The sequence below is a fragment of the Sciurus carolinensis genome, chromosome 4 (genome assembly GCF_902686445.1).
Source record: "Sciurus carolinensis chromosome 4, mSciCar1.2, whole genome shotgun sequence".
Classification (NCBI taxonomy): Eukaryota; Metazoa; Chordata; class Mammalia; order Rodentia; family Sciuridae; genus Sciurus; species Sciurus carolinensis.
This window is the reverse complement of record NC_062216.1, coordinates 71,339,204-71,358,844: the sequence shown is the minus strand read 5'-3', so window position 1 is coordinate 71,358,844 and position 19,641 is coordinate 71,339,204. Positions and strand designations below refer to the sequence as shown.

The 19,641-nt window shown below is 41.6% G+C and overlaps 1 protein-coding gene across 1 annotated transcript in view; it reads left to right on the top strand.

Moving 5' to 3' along the window:
* Positions 1-19,641, top strand: part of Ano2 (anoctamin 2) — a 352,538-nt gene that overhangs the window by 289,787 nt on the left and 43,110 nt on the right. Inside the window, exons 16-19 of the mRNA XM_047550120.1 lie at positions 6,647-6,758; positions 9,342-9,399; positions 9,558-9,658; positions 18,767-18,912. Coding sequence (XP_047406076.1) covers positions 6,647-6,758; positions 9,342-9,399; positions 9,558-9,658; positions 18,767-18,912 — 417 coding nt within the window. The remainder of the gene's footprint in view (positions 1-6,646; positions 6,759-9,341; positions 9,400-9,557; positions 9,659-18,766; positions 18,913-19,641) is intronic.

The window sequence follows — 19,641 nt, the reverse complement described above, 5'->3', positions numbered from 1 at the left end:
TCATATTTTTTCATGACACAATGCAAAGGAGGTTTAATACTTAAAAGAAAGGGAGCTGGTGTCTGATCATGGGAATGCTCTCTGATCATTCATTTGGTTCTGGATGAAGTCCTGTTGGAAATCTGCCCCCACAGGTTGAGAATAGACGAAACCTGCAGATGACTTCTAATTAACCTTGGAAGCTTTCTGGGAGAGGTGGGATTTCAGGGGCACATAAATGATGGGGAGGAGTTGCCTGCCAGTGGACTCACACTGACGCCATTTGACTCTCCTCCTTTATATTCCCATGGCAATGATTTCTAGAAGCACTGTATTTGAGGTTCTATGAAGCATAGCACTAGACAACTTCCTCATAATCTCAGACCATCTAGAGGTCTGAGTATTGTGAGGGGATCCTGTCCAGGGGCCTGAACAGTTTGCCCTGCCCTACCTGACCCATAGACTTTATTCCATCCCAGATGGACTCTGTTTCATGTTTTCAGCCACACAGTTTCGGTCACTGGCATTTGAGGTGCCCTGTGTTGGCTGTTGAAAGAGATTCAAAAGGCATACTGGAGCTCCAGGCTTTGGCATTCAAACCTCCATTCTCTTCCTCACTGTGAGGTGTTCCCTCCTTCCCCAAAAGACTCAACCAAGTGCACACCATGGCCACAGGACTTTCCTGAGGTGGGGGGACCCAGCTGATTTAGTGACCTATCAAGTGGATTTGGATTGTTAATTGGAAATACCCATTATTTATGGTGGTTCATGGCCCTAAAAGCACAGGCAAAGGCTGCTTTTAGAAATAAAACTAATAAATAATAGTCCGGCTCATAATTTATCAGTATGGAGGAAGGGAGCCATTCATTTCAGTTGGAGCAAAGAGCTCTGAAAGCAACAGATTCTCTCTTCAGAGAACTGGAGGAAATTCCTATAGGGACTAGAAGATCTGAGTACAGACAGTTCAAAGGGGATTATGAAAGGAAATTAAAGACATGTGCCACTCCATACCTTTTCCTAATCCCCTTCCGGACATATTTATAAGACAAATTTTCCAATTTTTCAGACTCTCAGACTTGATTTTTTTTTTTTTTGGTGACATTGGTTTTAATTTTCTTACTCCATACTCCAAAATTTAAGAGAGATGAGTTGTAGTTAAGTTACTTTTGAATTGAATGTCTCAGGCATGCTAGGCAGAGGTTCAAATTCCAATTTTTTTTTTTTTTTAAGAAAAATATCCTATGGAAAAGTCTGTCCCTCCCTCCCTTCCTTCCTTCCCTTCCTCCCTCCCTCCTTCCCTCCCTCCCTTCCTTCCTTCCTTCCTTCCTTCCTTCCTTCCTTCCTTCCTTCCTTCCTTCCTTCCTTCCTTCCTTCCTTCTTTCCTTCCCTCCCTCCCCTCCTTCTTCCCTCCCCTCCTTCCTGTTCCTCTTCTTTCCCCACCTCCCTTCCTCCCCCTCCTCCTCCTTTTCCACCATCATCATTTCCACCTCTCCTACCCCAGTCTCAACACAGGCACAACAGGGTCTATTTTTGCCCCTGTACTTGTCCTGAAGTAGGACTTAGTCCTTTAGCACATTCTACAAGGGCAAACCCAGAATTTTATAAATTTTTAGTGAAGGATGATCTTTCACTAAAGATGAATCTTAGTGAAGATTTTGTGGGACACCAAATAAGGTTGTCATACTAAAAACCACCCAGCAGAAGTTAATGAAAATTTCCACTACATGTCTCTGCCCATTTCTCCTCTGGCTCAGCTGTCTCATTGCCCTGTCTGCCCTTCCCCTCCCATTGCGCCCACTCCTCCTCCTTTTCTGGGTCCTCCAACTAATTCCATTGAATCTTACATGAGAGAGTTTAAGTCTCTTCATGCTGCTAGCAGCTCTTGCATCTTCACACCTGTTATCCTGCTCAGCAAAGAAATCCTTAGGAATTGTCCTCAGAATGTGATAGAGAATTTTGATATATGACAAATATTTTTTCCTGGCATTCATTCATTCATTCATTCATTCATTCATTCATTCATTCATTACCTGTGCCTGATAGAATACATCTGGCAACAGCTATGAACTATCCAGATCTATCTCTGTGACTTTGTTTATTATAAAAAAAAAAAGCCTTGTAATTGTATGTGAATGAGTGAATGATAGGGTGAAGAGCCACAGAAGGATTCACTGCTATGAGATCTCAAACTGAAAGTGATCTTAGAAATCAATGGCAGACATTTCCTCTTGGGCCTCAGAATTGTTTCCTCTGTCAAGGGGAACAAAAATCAGGTTGAGGAAGGGGTTGTGGAATCTTAGACACAGTGAAGACTTGATACACATAAATCAAACAGCAAGGCACTGGCCTCTTTGTTGGGACAGGGGAAGGAAAGACCTTAGAGATTAAAGATCTAGAGTAATTACTAGCAGGCATGAACTAAAGAGGAAATAACCAAAGAGGCAGAGTTAGCTGTAAATGGAGAGTACAAGTCATTATCTAAATGATTATTTGGTGAAGCAGTGTGAGATTACACAGGTCTTTTTATCTATGAGGCTATCCAGGCATGTCATGAAAGAGAAAATCACAAAACCATCAGCTAAGGTAGATTTTTCCAACATCATCTCCTATAAAATTATAATAATGTCCAGATTTTATATCAGGCAATGCTATTGCCATTATGATGCAAAAGAGTCTCTGAGCATTCCCATCCTCAGAGCCCCTTCCAGGTCAATGAGACATGCCCTTGCCTGTGAAGTCTCCTTAGTAGTCCTCTGCTCATATTTGGACCACCACTATGTTAGAGGCTCTTTCAGTAGTTCTCCTATCATTATGGCTAATACTGTTTTACTACTACATCTCCACCTGGATTATTGCAGATCTTTCTTGCACCTCCAAAAAGTTGTTGCTTCTCTCAGTTTTGGAGGATGTGCTGTTTGGAGGGTGTTGTAATAAATTTCCAGTGATTTATTCTTGAGGATTAGAGTGTCACACGCACTTCTCTCTTCACACACTTTTCTCCTCACCTATTGTTGACCACCGGCTCCACAGGTACACAGAGCTTTGCCTTTCAGGCTGCCCCTAATGACCTTTCAGCCTGCTCAGAAGTACTGCCCCTACTTCCCAAGGAACCCCGTTGGGGTGGGCCTTTCTCTTCATTTAGGAATGTACAGCTAATATCTCAGGACTTGTATTCCAGAGTCCCACCTGCATTAGTCAATTGAACAACTCTAGCTGCCGAAGCCCATTTGGTAGACATGTTGTAAATCTCCAAGATTGATTTCTTGTCACAGCCAGATGATTGGAGGGTCTTTCATTTGGTGATTGGGAGATCTGGAATTCCTCCTCCGGGTGGTGCTGTTGTGCTCTAGGGGATGGAAGTTTTCTCTGGGAAGTGAGGGAAGAGAGACAGAGGATGCTTGGAAGTGGCAGACTTCACTTCCACTCCTATCTCACGGTCTCATTCACATTACCCTTACCTGGTATGTATCCAGAAGTTGGGGAGGAGCTTGATGAGCCTAGGCCAATGTCTATGTCAGAGTTTCCCTCAGAAGACCTGGGAGACCCCACACAACCAGGACCCCTACAGATGTGCTCTTATATCTGTGGTTCTTCTCCCCACCATAGACCTTACTATAGATGTATTTTTAGTGTTAAAGTTTTTGTGCACCTAAACACACACACACACATAAATATATGTATATATGTGTGTATGTATTTCATGTATGTATGTATATATGTATTTCAAATTTACTTAAAATATTTACCAAATGTAATAATTAAAATAATTTGGTAAATAATTAAAAATATTTACCAAATGTAATACTGCCTAAACAAAATCTTATGCAGTTGAAGGTGCTCAACAAAGTAATATGATTCCCTGTGGTTCTCAGTCTCAAGGAATTTCCTCTGGCAACTCGGTTCCCACACAGAGATCATATCTAGGTGATCTTTAAGCTGCATCTCCAGAAGTCAAGTGCACCCTGGAAGCTTTTCAAGACTTGGGGTGGATGTTAGGGGCTTTCAGCTTCCACCGAAGAATGATCTTTACATAGGTAGTTGTGCGGTGAGAAGGAAGTTCCTACTGATTACTGATTGAGTATTTCCAAATACTCAAGCCAGTGACCCAGCATTGACATGAATTAAGGGCTTACTGTATCATATAGGAAATAAGATTATGGATATGCAACTTCTCCAAGGGTCTCTTCTGCCAGGAAAGGGGAGATAACACCTTACTGCTCCTAGTTAAGTCTAGAAAAGACTTGGCCTTGTGTGAAAAGTTTTCCACAGAGAACTTGCTCAGTGAAGCTCACAGAAAGAAGTGGTGAAGGCTTTATGCATCTTGGCATGGTGAACTCAACAGTGACAAACATTTCTCAGGTATTCATGTTAGGTCTGGGAGGTGAAAGAGAACATAAGATGCAAACATCCAGGGTCAAAGATGCTGATTTTAAAAAACAATATAAAAAATGTCATTAGAGGTAGGCAGATCTGGGTTCAAATCTTACCTCTGTTGCTTACTGGTTGTGTGATTTTGAGTGAGGCTCTAACCTGTCTGGGCCTCAGTGCCCTTCATCTATAAAGGTGAAAAATAATACCCACCTCACACAGATAGTTGCGGATTAAGTGACATAGCAAACCACACATCTGTTTACAGTGACATTTGTAGAGCAGCTTGGAGCAGGCACTCTTGGGCAACATCCACATCCCCTTGAACTACCCTGAAGGTCACCTTCAGATGGTGTCTATCCATACAAATGGCGTCCTGTAACTCTGTCTGGAGACATTCTCTGGTTCTAGGAGTATGCTCAGCCCATGCATAAGACAGAGTGGAAGTGCCAGGGAGATAACCCTGAAGTGATCTTCAATCAGTGAGGCACTCCCACTTGCTCTCCCCTTGGTGTGAATTCTGAGGTATGCTTCACATAGTTCCCTAGAAAGTCACTAGTGGAATTGAGCTCCAACCGCCTGGAACATTAACCTGTGAGACCCAGTTGCCTACAGCATCAACCTGCTCATGCGTATACCCTATTCCCTTCTCTGACCCACCATCCCATTCCCTCACCTTGCTTCCATGGAGAACCTCCCAAATAAACCACCTTTTCCTAAATCCCTGACTTACCAGGATTCAAACAAGTGTACGCGGACACTCAGTGATAGTTACATTACTATTAATTTTCAAAAGGCATGGATGTAGATAATTAACAGAGAAATATAAACACTATAGAAGGAAACAGAAAAAGATTACTCCCAACTGAAGGCATCTGGGAAAGCTTCCTGGAGAAGATTATGGGTAACATTTAGTCTAGATATTCAAGGATGCAAAGGATGCATACGTGAAAAGATGGATCAGAGAAGGGCATTCTAAGGGAGGGAACAGGGAACATGTGTGATTTGGGTGTCAGGAAAGTCAGGTGGGTCCACAACCAGTCCCATCTAGTCACAGATGTCCTTGGCTGGCAGGACGCAGCACTGTGCCCTGTGCCTTGCACACTTTCCAGCTGTACTTTTCACTTTACATGATGCAGGGTTATTGCTTTCCCTCTGCCCCGAAGAGTGTGGCTTTGTGCTATGATCCTGCTGTTTGCACCCTCCCTCCCCTAATTGACATTGTTGAAATCACAGCCTCCAAGGTGCTGGTATTAGGAAATGGGACCTTTGAAAAGTGTTGAGGTCATAAGGGAAGAGCCTTCATAAGTGAGATTAGGGCCCTTATAAAAGAGGGCCCAGAGAGATGCATACCTCCTCCAACATGTGAGTGAGGTCAGGGCAATGAGGTGCCCTCTATGAACCAGAAAGCAGGCCTTCCCAGACATCTGCCTTGATCTTGACTTCTAAACCTTCGGAATTATAAGATATAAATTTCTGGATTTATAAGCTACCCAGTTTATTGCATTTCATTATAGCACTCCAAATTAATACCCTGTAGCCAAGTCATTTGTCAATCTGTGGAATTCCCACCATGTGCCCCACACAGTTGCCTACTGAAGCTTCCCAAGCGTCCTGAGTCTTCTGAAGGCACCTATGGGGTTTCTGCTCAGGGCTTCTCAGGATCCTGAAATGTCAGCTGACTCCTGGACCTGATAGAACACACTAGGGCTGTAACCTGTGAGCTGGAGACACTGGGCTTAGGTCCTGTTTGTCTCACTCATCTGAGGAGCCTCCATCATTTGATTAAGTGAACACAGGTGTCTCAGCCTATCCTGAGGACATGCCAATAAATGTCTTCCCACTAAAAATGAAGAAGTAAAAAGAAAAAGGTTAAGGTGCCCTCTCTCAGCTCTAGTTTAGAGGTCAACAAGTCTTTTTAGCCAGAGACCTTTGTTTCAGTAAAATTTTGTAGAAGTTGAAATTATACAGTTAAAAGCTGAGTTCCCCTTGATGGAGCAAAGAATGAAGGTCAGAAGTTCTTCCTGCTCAGACCCTTCTTTGAGGAGCACACTGTGAAACCATTGTTGAGTAGCAAAAGGAGGGAAGTAGTGAATAGTGAAGAGGGTAACTTTTGCATTCCACAGCCTCAGATTATCTGCTGAACCATTTGGGCCTTCCAGATGGATTCAGAGAGACGGGTCTCTTGGTTTCTATTTGGAAGGAATAAACTGGGAGACAATGACTCACGCCAAGGTCAAGACTCTGGAGAGGTGAGAAATCTCACCTCTGTCTAATTAGCTTTGGTCTTCTCTTGCAGAGGTTCCAAAAACAGAACAGACTTTTGAAGAGCGCCTGATCCTCAAGGCTTTCTTGCTAAAGTTTGTCAATGCCTACTCCCCCATCTTCTACGTGGCCTTTTTCAAGGGGAGGTGAGTATAATGGTCTCATGTGGAAAAGAGATTTGTCACTAATACTGGGTCCTCCACTCTCAGGACAAGTAAAGTTAGTCCATCTCCATTGTCAACTCACAGCCTCATTCCTATTCTCCACCCTCTTTTCCACCCAGAGCAGTAAATCATTCTGAATTAGCTTCTTTAGATTCTGACAGTCAGAGAAACTACAGAGATTTGGTCCTGAGCCCTGAAGGGAGAGTCATAGAATTGGTGTCTCCTTTGAGGATGAGGCAGCAGGGAATTGCATGTCTAGCACTCAGGGGCTTTTAGGTCTTGAAATGCAATTCTGGGCTAACTACTTGGAATTAACATAGACTGCATAAGTGAAGGCCATCATCCTTCACAAGACTGTCTTCACTTCAGACATCATATACGAACTCTGAGGTTCTCAGGATGTCAGCAATTCTGATCCACTGATTATAAATTCCAGAGTCCCCACTGTCCTCTAGGGTATAGTAATTCACTAGAATGACTCACAGAACTCACAATGTGCTATATTTACATTTACAGTTTTATTATAGTAAAAGGGTACAAATCTAAACCTGCAAATGGGAGAGGAGATAGATAGGTTCAGGTCCTGGAAGGTCCTAATCATGAACCTTCCATGTCTGTAAGACTTGTCACTCTCCTGGTATATCCATGTGTATCACCAACCAGAACACTCACCCAAACTTTGGTTTCTGGAACTTTAACTGGGCTTTCATTACTTAGGCATAATTGATTGAATCATTTACCCTGTAGTTGAGCTCTTTCTCTAGTTTCCTTCCCCCACAGAGGTCATAGTGCTGTCACTTGGCTCAAAGCCCCAACCAATATGGTTGGTCTTTCTGGCATCCTTGCCTTTCATCCTGGGTAATCTCATTAGCATGAATGTAGGTATAGTCCCAGTGGCCCACCATGAATAACAAAGGCAATCCTATCACTTTGGAAATTCCAAGGATTTAGGGGCTCCTCTCAAGAACCAGGAATAAGAACCAATAAATTCTTTATTGTACAATAGATCTGGAAATAAAATCATTTATGATAAATTATTTTTTGTGATCAGGCCAGTTGTCTACTACAAGATTTCCCAGGAGACATCCACCAACTATATTAGGCAAGCTTCCCTAGAACTGGAAGTTCATCAACCGGGCAGTGCTATCAGGAGCTGTCATTATCCACACTGTATAATTTTTTATAAGTGTTTGTGACCCAAAAAACAAACCCCTCCCCAGGACCTCTGCCTCTGTCTTCTAATGAAGTCATAGTAGCAGAGTCAGGTGTGGTGGTGCACACCTATAATCCCAACTACTTGAGAAACTGAGGCAGGAGGATCCAAGTTCAAGGTCAACCTGGGCAACCCTGTCTCAAAATAAGAAATTAAAAGGACTGGGGATGTTACTTGGTAGTAAAGTGTCCCTGGGTTCAATTCCTAGTATCAAACACACACACACACACATACACACACACACACACACACACACACACACACACACATACACACTCACAAAAGCAGGGAAATCATCCATATTAATGAGTAATTAATGAGTATATATTTCACCAGTGCTTTCTATCTAGATTTAATAGCAAAGGCAAATTGCACACATATTTCAGACAAAAGGGTGTTCTGACTCTCAGATAAATTTGTGGCATATTGGAAGAGATAGTCTTGGCAACAACACCACTGTAATCTGTGATAAGTGCTATAATAAAGATGAAAAAGTGTTGGGGGGGCTGGGATATGCTTCAGTGGTACAGTGCTTGCCTAGCATGTGTGAGACCCTGAGTTCCATTCCCAACACCACAAGAAAAATAGAAAAGAAGAGGTGTGAAACCATATAATTACAGACAGAAACAACAAGATGACTTCAAATAAGGAAAGATATAAGTGGAGCCTTCCATGGATGAGTAGAATTTCAATGGATGGACAAGGGGACAACATTTCAAATAAGTAAGACTCTTGATCATCTGTCTGGCTCCATGATTGGCTTTTACCTAATTCCCCACCAGCCCAGACTTCTTATCCCTGAATAAAACATTCTCTGCATAGAAGGGGAATGAGGAAGACTTCCCTTCATTGAAATTCTTTTAGTAAAAAAATTCTGATCCCTGTAATCTCTACTTGCCACTTGAGTCAATCACACCTTGATTTCCTAGGAAATCATAAGCCCTCACCAAGGAACAGCACACAATGCAATTCTTGACACTAGTGAAGAGAAGAGGTGCATCGAGAATATTCTTAGAATCCAAACTTCATTGCGCTTAGTCTCAGAGATTGTATGCGTGTGTGCACGCAAACACACACACAGTCACTCACACCCCTTTTCAACCCCACACCACACTCGGTCTTAGCCACTGCAAAGCTTTACTTCTGTCCACAGCAATTTGACTGGATTAAGAGTTGAACCTTAAGGAGTTATAGATAATAGTTGGTTTGCTAATGGGGTGAGAACTCCTATCTCACAATGAGGTGCTACCTCTCTGTGCTTTCAAGGAGGATGTTGCCTGAGGATGCATGTCCTCAAACAGCCCTGGCATGTTCCACCTTTCTGTAACTCTTCCCACATTTTTTAATTTCAGGTTTGTGGGCAGACCTGGAAGCTATGTCTATGTCTTTGATGGTTACCGCATGGAAGAGGCAAGTACAGTCACTGGTGTTTCCTGCCTGAATAGCGGTTTGTAGGTGCATCCCCATCCAAGCCCCATCTTTCTCCCCATCACAGCATTTCCGAGCCCTTGCTTCTCTGAGCCCCACTTGACCTAACTTCTCCTTTCTTTGTCTTCTCCTTCCTGCAGTGTGCTCCAGGGGGCTGCCTCATGGAGCTCTGCATTCAGCTCAGCATCATCATGTTGGGAAAGCAGTTGATCCAGAACAACATCTTTGAGATTGGAGTCCCGTATGTAACAAATCTCACTTTATCTTTGCTGCAAGAGGCTAGCCCAGAAGTGCCAGACTTTCAGCACAATTTTTATGTCTCTCCTCTGATCACTTAGCTTGGTCATTTACCTCCTCTGTCTTTTTGTCAGTAACTTTTCCCATGGAGTAATTCCACTCCCACGGGCCTTGTTTTCCAATCTGACCTGGGATGTTAGTGGTTCAGAAAGGTTTACCACTTGCTTAACTGCACAGAAGGAATAAATGACAGAGCTAGAAGTTAGGTATCTTATATCCTAAAGTGAATATTTTTAATGCTCTTTGTTCTCCCAGTGAATGAGTGGGAGGACACTGAGATGGTAGAAAGATGAGTATGGAAGTTTGACAGATGACGGAATCATTTAGGAAAATCTCAGAAAGTCAATGTGGAAGATATAATCTTAGGAAGGGAAGGATAGATAGTTGGTGAAACCCAGAATGGGTTGTTTTCATGTAGATTCTCTATCCTTTCTCCATGGTTTTATGCATGTTTTATAGAAGGACTTCTTTCTATCTAGCTTTGCATGGAAATAGTCATGAAATAAACACTAACCTACAGGCCCCCAAAGAAAAGAAGACAGAACAAATTTAAATCTACCTACAGGTCCAAGAAAAATGTAACCTCTTTTGCTTTTCACTTCTATTGCTTTGTGGTTTTAAAGAAAAATCTGTTTCAGAGGATGTTTTCAGACAGCCAGCATCACAGAGCCAGAGATAATCAGAGGAAATGCTAAAAGGGTGGGTTAATTCTCTTGAGATCCACTTGAAAGATTGACCATTCTGGGGTACAACTGTCAGAGGGTGCCCATAGGGCTAGTTGAAGACTGTGTGACATGCTCTGTCTCCCTGTTAGAAATTTGCTATGCACATTTATGCTAATGATTCTAAGAAATCCTCCATTAAGGAAATTTGGTTAATCCCTTTATTTCCAACTGAACTAGAACATCTTATTGCTTAGGGTTTTTAATTGCAGCCATTGGAATTCATTCTGACTAGGTTTAGTGGCAAAATAATTTATCAAGTGGTACCAGAATTTGTTTTAAGGGCCAGAGAATCAGGTTCTCAACTACATGGCTAGGAATAACACTGTAGGAGGGCTTGCAGGGAATAATACCACTGCTTCCATCTTTTGGCTCATATGGCTCAATTGTAGAAAGAAAAATCATATACAAAAAGGCCCTTGTCTTCCCAAAGTTCAGATTTTTATTTTGGGAGACAAAATGACCTGTAGTTACTAGGTGCTCTCTATGTAATACTAACTCCATCCAAATTCAAAGTAAAGGTCAGGAGTTCAGAGGCAGTTGAAGAAGCTTCAAAATCAGAGGTGTTTTTTCCATGGTGTCTGTGTCTTGAAAGGAAGCCGCTATCATCATGTGTTATAAGATGGTCTGCCATTATTTCTTAAGGAAACCATGTCAGGGACATGGCAAAGGCAAGAGCCAGATACCTTTTAAATCCACTTAAAGTTCACTAAGTCCTAGTTCCTTGGGCTGAATGGAGACTCTAGAAGAGATATGGCCCAACCTGTTTCTCCATGTAAAATTATACACTGTATACCTGCTATCATGGGGGCTATCACTCTCTGAAAGATACTTCATAGTCTTCCTCAGAAACACATAGCTGAAGTTATTATGAAGAAAATTTAGTTTACCTGGGAAGAAAACCCTTTTTAAATGGAACTGTCCTTCAAGAAATGAGAATCCTCAACATTTCTTCATGACACTATGTTATTCCAGTGTCCAGCTGGGTCTCGCCATCACATAACATTAATTAGGTCAAATACCTAGTGTTCCTTTCTGCCCACATATTGGGACAGCCTCAGGTGGCACTTGGCCAGATACTTTTTCTGGAGGGGGATTGATGGAAACATCAGCGTCTGGGTGCTTCATTCCATCTCTCTGCTTAATAGCCTGTCATCAGTGGTCAGAAAATCATGTCTCAAGAAACTGAAGCTTTGTTCTATTCCCTGGCTTTTTGACCAAAAGCTGTGTAATGATAGTCAAGCAAGAAACAGATGGTTCTTGTTCTCTAGAAGCTTAGCATCTTAGAGAGACATTATTTGTTATGGACCAACATCCAGAGAATACACAGAAGATACCAAAGCCACATCTGGCCCTTTGAAGCTATGTGACTGGCCCCTCCACCACTCCTGCAAGAAAAGTCTTATTCCCCTCCAAACATCTGGAGAAGGCACCTGCACTTCCAGTGCATTGTTATTCTGCTCTGGATGGAATTGTCGATTGCTCTGGGTATAAGATGACCATGTTTTCATCTGGACATCTGCTCTACCACTTAGCCCATCCTTTCTGAACCCAGAAGCCTTTTATAGAGTATAAGAGAGAAAAACACCCAGGCATATGTTTGGACAGTGTATTTCCTACCCATTGAGTCCATTGGCTCCATAACAGATGAAAATAATGCATGGTGGTTTGCCTGGAAGGCTTAATTCTTTTGTTTATACTTAATGTGTGTTTAATTAATGGAAATTGCATAATAACTCATAAAGCTTCAGGCAAATCATTTCTCTAAGTCTTGATGTCCACGTCTCTTGATGAACATGGTGGCGTTATAGTCATCTCCAAGGTGCCTTGCAGGTCTAGCACCCCATGAACTCTCTTCTGCTGATCTCTGCTAATTCCAAATACAAGTCACTCTATTTTAAAATGTGTTTCTTCATTTCACTTTCTAATTTGCTATAGGACAGATATGACATAATTACATGGGTAACATTAGGGATGTAGAACAAAGATTCCTCCCCCAAACCCAAAGTTCTCTATGATCCTACAGATTGCATTTTGAGTTTGGTCCATCAAATCACTATGTTTATGTTTACTGGAGCTTTATTTCCCACTGGGAGTACTTTCTTCATAATTATACTCCTCCCATCCAGAATTTAAGCACCTGACAGTACACTGAAGTATGAGAGTTGAAAAACATGAAATAAGAATGAAAAAGAGACTCTAATCTTGTCAAAAGAAAAATAACAGTTGGTTCTGACAGTGAAGAAGGAATCATGTATATTATAAAAGTTATAGGGCATCTCTATAGGGCAGAAATTTAGTGGCTAAACAGAGTCAAGTTTAAAGCCAGCTGTAAAATATACTCATTGTGTGACCATCAGAAAGTTATTCTCAAAAGATCTGCCTTCAACATGGTCATGTAAGGCAAACAGCTTGGATAACTGCTAAGCTATTCTGTGTTAAGCCCAATGACTTCTGGATTGCAGTATACCTAGTTATTACCTCCAGAGGCTTTCCCTTCAATTATTTCCTCCAAGGACATAAATATTGATCTAACAAGTCAGATTTGACTTTTAAAAACTGTACTGGGGAATGTGATTGATATAATTACATTAATGTGTTTGTATGAATATAGCTTAATGAATCACACTATTATGTATAATTATAAGGCACCAGTCAGAATTAAAATTAAAAAATGGAATTAAGACTGAGGAATTAAGTAGGTGGTTGTGCTAGATACGAATGCTTAGGATTAAAAAGAAAAATGTGATAACAATGTAGTTTGATCATCTTGAGTTCATCATTGGCTTTTTTTTTTTTTTTTTTTTCTTTTTTGGTACTGGGGATTGAACCCAGAGGCATTTTGTCACTGACCCCTATCTTCACCTCTTTTTATTTTGAGACAGGGTTTTGCTAAGTTGCTGAGACTGGCCTCAAATTTGCAATCCTCCAGCCTCGGCCTCCCGAGTTGCTGGGATTCCAGTTGTGTGCCAGGCCTAGCTTCATCATCTAGATTTGCAAACAGTTTTCTATGATTCTTACACTTTTTTTTAAAGTGTGAAGGCTGTCTAACTGATCTCTATCAGTCCAAACAACTGTAGTCACCTCTCTGCCTGAGGTTGTAACATCCTCAGTAGACTCTGGGTGTACAGACTGGCCTTGAGAATCTTACAGCCCAGCAGGGGCTAAACTGGAATATGGTTTCCCAGTCTTCAGTCATTTGTGAACCAACTGAGGCCTCTGTCCAGGCATCTTCCACCAGGCAACAGCCTGCCCCCACCCTGTCCTCTTTTCTAGAACTGATTCAGAGACTATGGAGATGGAAAAATGAAATGTTTCTAAGGGAAGCCCTAAAACTGAGCAGTTTAAATAGCTCTGTAACTAATACCATGATAATAGATAAAACTTGGTTGCGTGTTCTCAGACTATCCTTACTCACGCAATGCCAGGCTCCTGGGGCCTGACACACTTGTGACAGATGCTTTCCAGAGAGGAGCTAATGGTTTTAAAACAGAACAGTCCCAGAAAAATGTTCATAGGCAGTTCCTTCTGAGATGACTTCAGACATGCAGAGCAGTGTGACAGAATTCGATCTTGTGCTGTTTATTACCTGTGCCCATTGGCAGGGATTTCCTCAGCTCCCACCTTTCCTGTATGTGTCTCTGCAAAACAGACTTTGGATCAAAATTGTGTAATATCCCTAAAACACACCATAGCACATCCTGACTCTTTGCTATCATTTGATCTCAAATTTAGCTCCAGTAAAATCTCGGCTCCCTGGGATCTCCAAGAATGTTTCTTCCTTTTTGAAGCAAAACTGGAAATGAGCCTATTATCATCCAGAGATGGATTTTTTTTTTTTTTTTTTGGTGAAAGAATAAATACCAGCTTTCTCATATGCTAGATTTTCTCCTGGCATACATTGAGATTGACCAACCAGACAGACAGATCAATAACTCCACTGTCCCTCCATCCTTATTCTTACTAAAAGCATCAGATCACATCACCCAAAGGGCTGTAAGAGACGGCTGGACTCAGCTAGTAAGATTTTCTAAACTTTCTGCTTTTTTGTGTAAATGTGGTAAGTTTAACATTTCAAGACATAAAACACTCTCTCTTTAAAGACATCACAGAAAGTCTGTGTTCTGCTCAAATACAGTGGAGTCTGACCCTGAATCAAAAGTTTAAAGAACAGGTTTGAACCATGACTGGTATCGTGCAAGGAAACACCGTGGTTGATGTATTCCTCCCCTTTGGTCCATTTATGGCTAGGTTCTGCTTTCTTTCTTGGGGTTCGGGGTTCATGGAAACAGGTCTGTAAAGACAGCCTGGGCTCAGATTCCTGTGGTAAGGAGGCCCAAAATGTGACAGTCACTATTTTCTTGGGTATAAGCCCATGGGGCATAGGCAGAGAAGAAACTGGGAGCCTTCCAAAGAGGTTCTGAGACTTGTTGTTAAGAAGGAATGGAAAAAATAGCAGATGAAAAGGACAAGGGGGTAACATCAAAGAACTTATTTTAACAAGCAAGTGCATCATACAGTTGCAATCATAACCCTAAGTTTTCCAAACGACCCATCTGTATGTTATACAGTTTGTGGGATTCCCCTTAAATCCTGCTCTAGAGAGACTTTATTAATTTTTTAATAGTCACCAAGATATCTAGGAGGAAAACTTGTGGGAATGATGGGCTCATAAGAACTGTTTGGGGATTTTTTTTTTCACCCTATGCACACTTGAAAGGATACTGAAGCCCCTTCCTCCTCTTCCCTTGCCACCTTGGCTGCACAGACTTAGCCTTGGCCTTGGCCTTCTGCTCCCATGACTCTCCTTCATTGTGCTTTGAAGACTCCTACCCCATAACTACTCAACCCCTTAACTTCTTTCCAGAGAGGAAGTAAATGGTTTTAAATACTACTGCCCTGAATAATGTTCATAGGCAGCTCCTTCTGAGATGACTTTCCTCTCTGGAAAGTGCCTGGTGAGTGTTGTCAAGGATGTGGGGGAAGAGGTTCACTCATACATTGCTGGTGGAGTTGCAAATTAGTGCAGCCACTCGGAAAGCAGTGTGGGATTTCTCAGAAAACTTGGAATGGAAAAACCATTTGACCCAGCTATCCCACTCTTTGGCCTATACCCAAAGGACTTAAAATCAGCTTACTGCAGTGATGCAGCTACATCAATGTTTATAGCAGCTCAATTCGTAACAGCTAAACTATGGAACCAACCTAGATGCCCTTCAACAGATGAATGGATAAAGAAAATGTGGTACTTAGATACAATGGAATATTATTCAGCCTTAAAGAAGAATGGAATTATGGCATTTGCAGGTAAATGAATGGAGTTAGAGAATATCATGCTAAGTGAAATAAGCCAATTCCAAAAAACCAAAGACTGAATGTTTTCTCTGATAAGTGGATGCCAATCCATAGTGGGGTGAAGGGATAGGGAAGAATGAAGGAACTTAGGATTGTGCAGGGGGGAATGAGAGGAGGAGTGGGGTAGTGGGGATGGAATGGATGGTAGAATGAGACAGGCATTATTATTGTATGTACGTGTATGATTACACTACTGATGTGACTTGGCACCATGTACAGCCAGAGGAATAAGAAGTTATGCTCCATTTGTGTACAATGTGTCAAAATGTATTCTATTGTCATGTATAACCAATAAGAACAAATTTTAAAAAATTTTAAAAAGAAAGTGATGTTCCTCAGGGCTCTTTGTTGACCCTCCGCTCTGTCCACGGATGATGTTCATTGCCATGGCTTCATTCTCTCCATGGTAGTTCTCAGATCTTTGCCTCCAGCCCAGCGCTCTGGGCACAATTGCCTGCTCCATTGTCTGTGGGTTCCTCCACCTGATTGTATTGGAGTTATTTCAGATCTGGTTCATTTTCTCTTCTGAATAAATTTCTCCCTCCTGCTGGTATGAGGAATCCTAGTCATCTGGGCAGCCTGGGAACAGAGACATAAGGGTTCATTGTTCCTTCAACAGAGCTGCGGCGGTTTCATCCCCTACCTTTGGCCTCTGAGATTCTACAGCATGAGCTGGGGTGCTTTTCTCTGCTGTCTTTGACCATAGGCACTGGACATTCAGCCCCCCCCCACCTTCACTACCTCCCTCACACTGGGTTCATCTTTCAAGATGCGCATTAGCAATCCTCATGCACTGCTGGGTTCATACTGTTTTCATTACTTTTTAGTTTTATATACTTTTATTCATTTCAGAAGTGGATAGGGATATATACCTGTGTTCAATTTTTTATAATCAAAATCACTGATTGGTCTTCACTAAAGATTTGGCCAAGTTTTCTGATCATCAGTATCTAGAAGAAAAGACTCCATTTTAATTCTGATTCTAGATTTTCCCTCCCCTCTTTTCCTTATTTTTCCTTCTTTCTTGTTTTCTTTCACCCTCTCCTGATTCTTAGACAAGGTCTCAACGAGTCCACACTATTTGGCTTCAGAATCTTTAGGCTCTATCTAGTTTTTCTCATTTTTTTATTATGAATTTTTTATATTTTTTACTGTTTCTTTCTCCCCAGTACTGGGGATTGCAACCCAAAGCACTCTACTACGAGTCACAGTCCCAGTCCTTTTTATTTTTTGTTTTGAGACAAGGGTCTCTCTAAGTTGCTGAGGCTGACCTTGAATTTGCAATCCTCCTGCCTCAGCCTCTCAAGTAGCTGGGACTACAGGTGTGCACCATCATGCCCAGCTTTACTGCCACTTCTATTGGATCTCAGCACATTGTTTAGATCTTGTGATTAGGATGCTGTTGTGATGATGGTGAAGATGATGAGAGGATAACGACAGATACCTTTATTGATCTCTTGGCACATACGAGGTCCTAACTTGAGCTTGTCACATACTTCATTTTCTTTAACTGACCCTCTGGCAAGTTAATATTTATTTCTTCATTTCGAAGACATGAAGACTAAGTTTTGTAGAGTTTTAAACCTTCTTTCTTGCCCCCCAAAATATAGTTGATGAGTTGTGAAACTCAATTTTACACAACTATCTTCTATTGAAGGTCAGGCTTTTATCACCTTTGTGGCATATTAGCTAAGACAGGATGAGAGCTCTGCTTCGAACCGTTAGACTTCCACTAGCTTTCAGAAGCTGTTGCTAGCAACAGAAGTTGTGTTATCATGTCGGGTAACACCTACACCGAAGTCAGGTGGTCTTGGGGGAGGGTGAGGAGGTCTGTGCCATCCAAAGACAAAGCTTGAACTTCAAAATCCCCTTTGAGCTCTTCAAGTCTGTGATTCAGAATGTTCTGTGAATTCTTCCAACTATCTCCTGGAAAGTTCCTCTTAGACTGGTTAACCCCACTGGCCCCTAGCTCTTTCACCAATTTTTATTTTCTATACATTATACCTCAATGGGAAGTATGAAAACCCTATATCCTTGGCCATATTTTATAACTTAATACTAAAAATAATATTAGCACTATTCAGTGCTCACTGTATCTAAATATCATGGTTAGGGACATTTCTCTTGTATCTTCTACCAACCCTGAGAGGTTGAACCATTATTATCTTGTTACCAGTCTAGACCCCAAAATACTAAGTATGGTCATCTTCATCAGTCTCGCTACTATAATGAAATACCACAAATAGGTGGCTTAAACAACATAAGTTTATTTTCCTATAGTTATGGAGACTGAAAAGTCCAGGACAAAGTCCAGCAGGTTAAGTGCCTGGTGAGGGCTCTCCCTGGCTCACAGATGGATTCCTTCTGTATGTTCACACATAGTGGAAAGACAGAGGGAAAAAGAGATCTTCCTCTTCTTGTAAGATCACTATTCCTATTAGATTAGAAGACCCACCCTTATGGCCTCATTTAATCTTAATCACCTCCTAGAAGCCCTATCTCCAAATACATTGAGCATTAAAATTCTGGCATACATATTTATGGCGGCCGGTGTTCAGTTTTAATAAAGATGATGCCTGTGATGTTATTGAGACCCTAAAAATGTTTGACCTGTGAGGAGATTATCCTTCTTCTACTCTCTGGACACCCCTCTGTTTTCCAGGAAGAAGGTGGAAAGATCACTCAATGGGCAATAAGAAGGGCCAACTCTCTTATTGCTTATTAAACAATAGGAAGAATTTAAAGTTTAATTGGATTTGAAGAAACTAATCTTTGGGGGAAATTGTTCTCTTTCATTATCTTCGTTAAGGACATCCTCAGGTTGACTTTGGAGAAAAGTGTCTCCCTGTGTCTGTATATCTGCCCTTGTATTAGAAATGGCTTCAGTGTCAAAAGTTAGTGTTTTCCTCCTTTCTATCTGCAGAATTAACATGCTGTCTAGAGACTGTTAGTGACTGCTCTGTTTCTTTTCCCAGGAAACTAAAGAAACTATTTCGGAAGCTGAAAGATGAAACAGAACCTGAAGAAACTGACCCTGACCATTCAAAACGTCCAGAACAGTGGGACCTAGACTATAGCTTGGAGCCATATACTGGACTAACTCCAGAATACATGGAAATGAGTAAGAGCCCGTGATCTTTCCTTCCACTGAGAGCAGGTTCAGACGAGGGATCTGTGTATTGAGGCAGAGAGTGGGCTGGGGAATGGACAGGGACAGTCTCTGCTCCTTCATGGGTTTCATAGCTTCTCAACATCCCCTTCAGCACCACGTGAAAGTTAAAAGCATGGGGCAAAAAGTGCCCTGGAATGAGAAAAAGAAGCAGCTTTATCACCAGTGGATAGATGATACCAGGGGTGATGCCTTCTCCTTGGGTCTCCTCTGCTCATCACGAAATCAAAAGTTTGATCTCTCAGGTCCTTTCCCAAAGCTGCTATTATTGATGAAGTCAAAAGGGAAATTGTAAAATATGGAATTTAAGAATCTAGTTTCTGCAAAAGAAAAGTAACCTATTATATTTGTGTCAAGGATATATACATCTTTGACAGAAAGTAAAGGAATGTTCCCTAATCTTATCAGGTAGGGCTGGGTAATACACCAACTTACCCACAAAAAATCGAGTTCATTTTGTGTAGGGGTGAGAGGCAGATTCCTAGTTGCAGAGCCTCTGATTATTATTTATATAAGACTTGAAGGCAAGAGTACACATTAGTACAAGTTGATAGAAGCTGCTCATTTCAGATGTGACTTGAAAGCCAGTTCTCCATTATGAGAACTGTTTCAGTTTAGACCAGCTTCAAACTCTTGGCCACTTGAGAATAATCCTGGTCTTCTATTTGGGTATATGTTTCA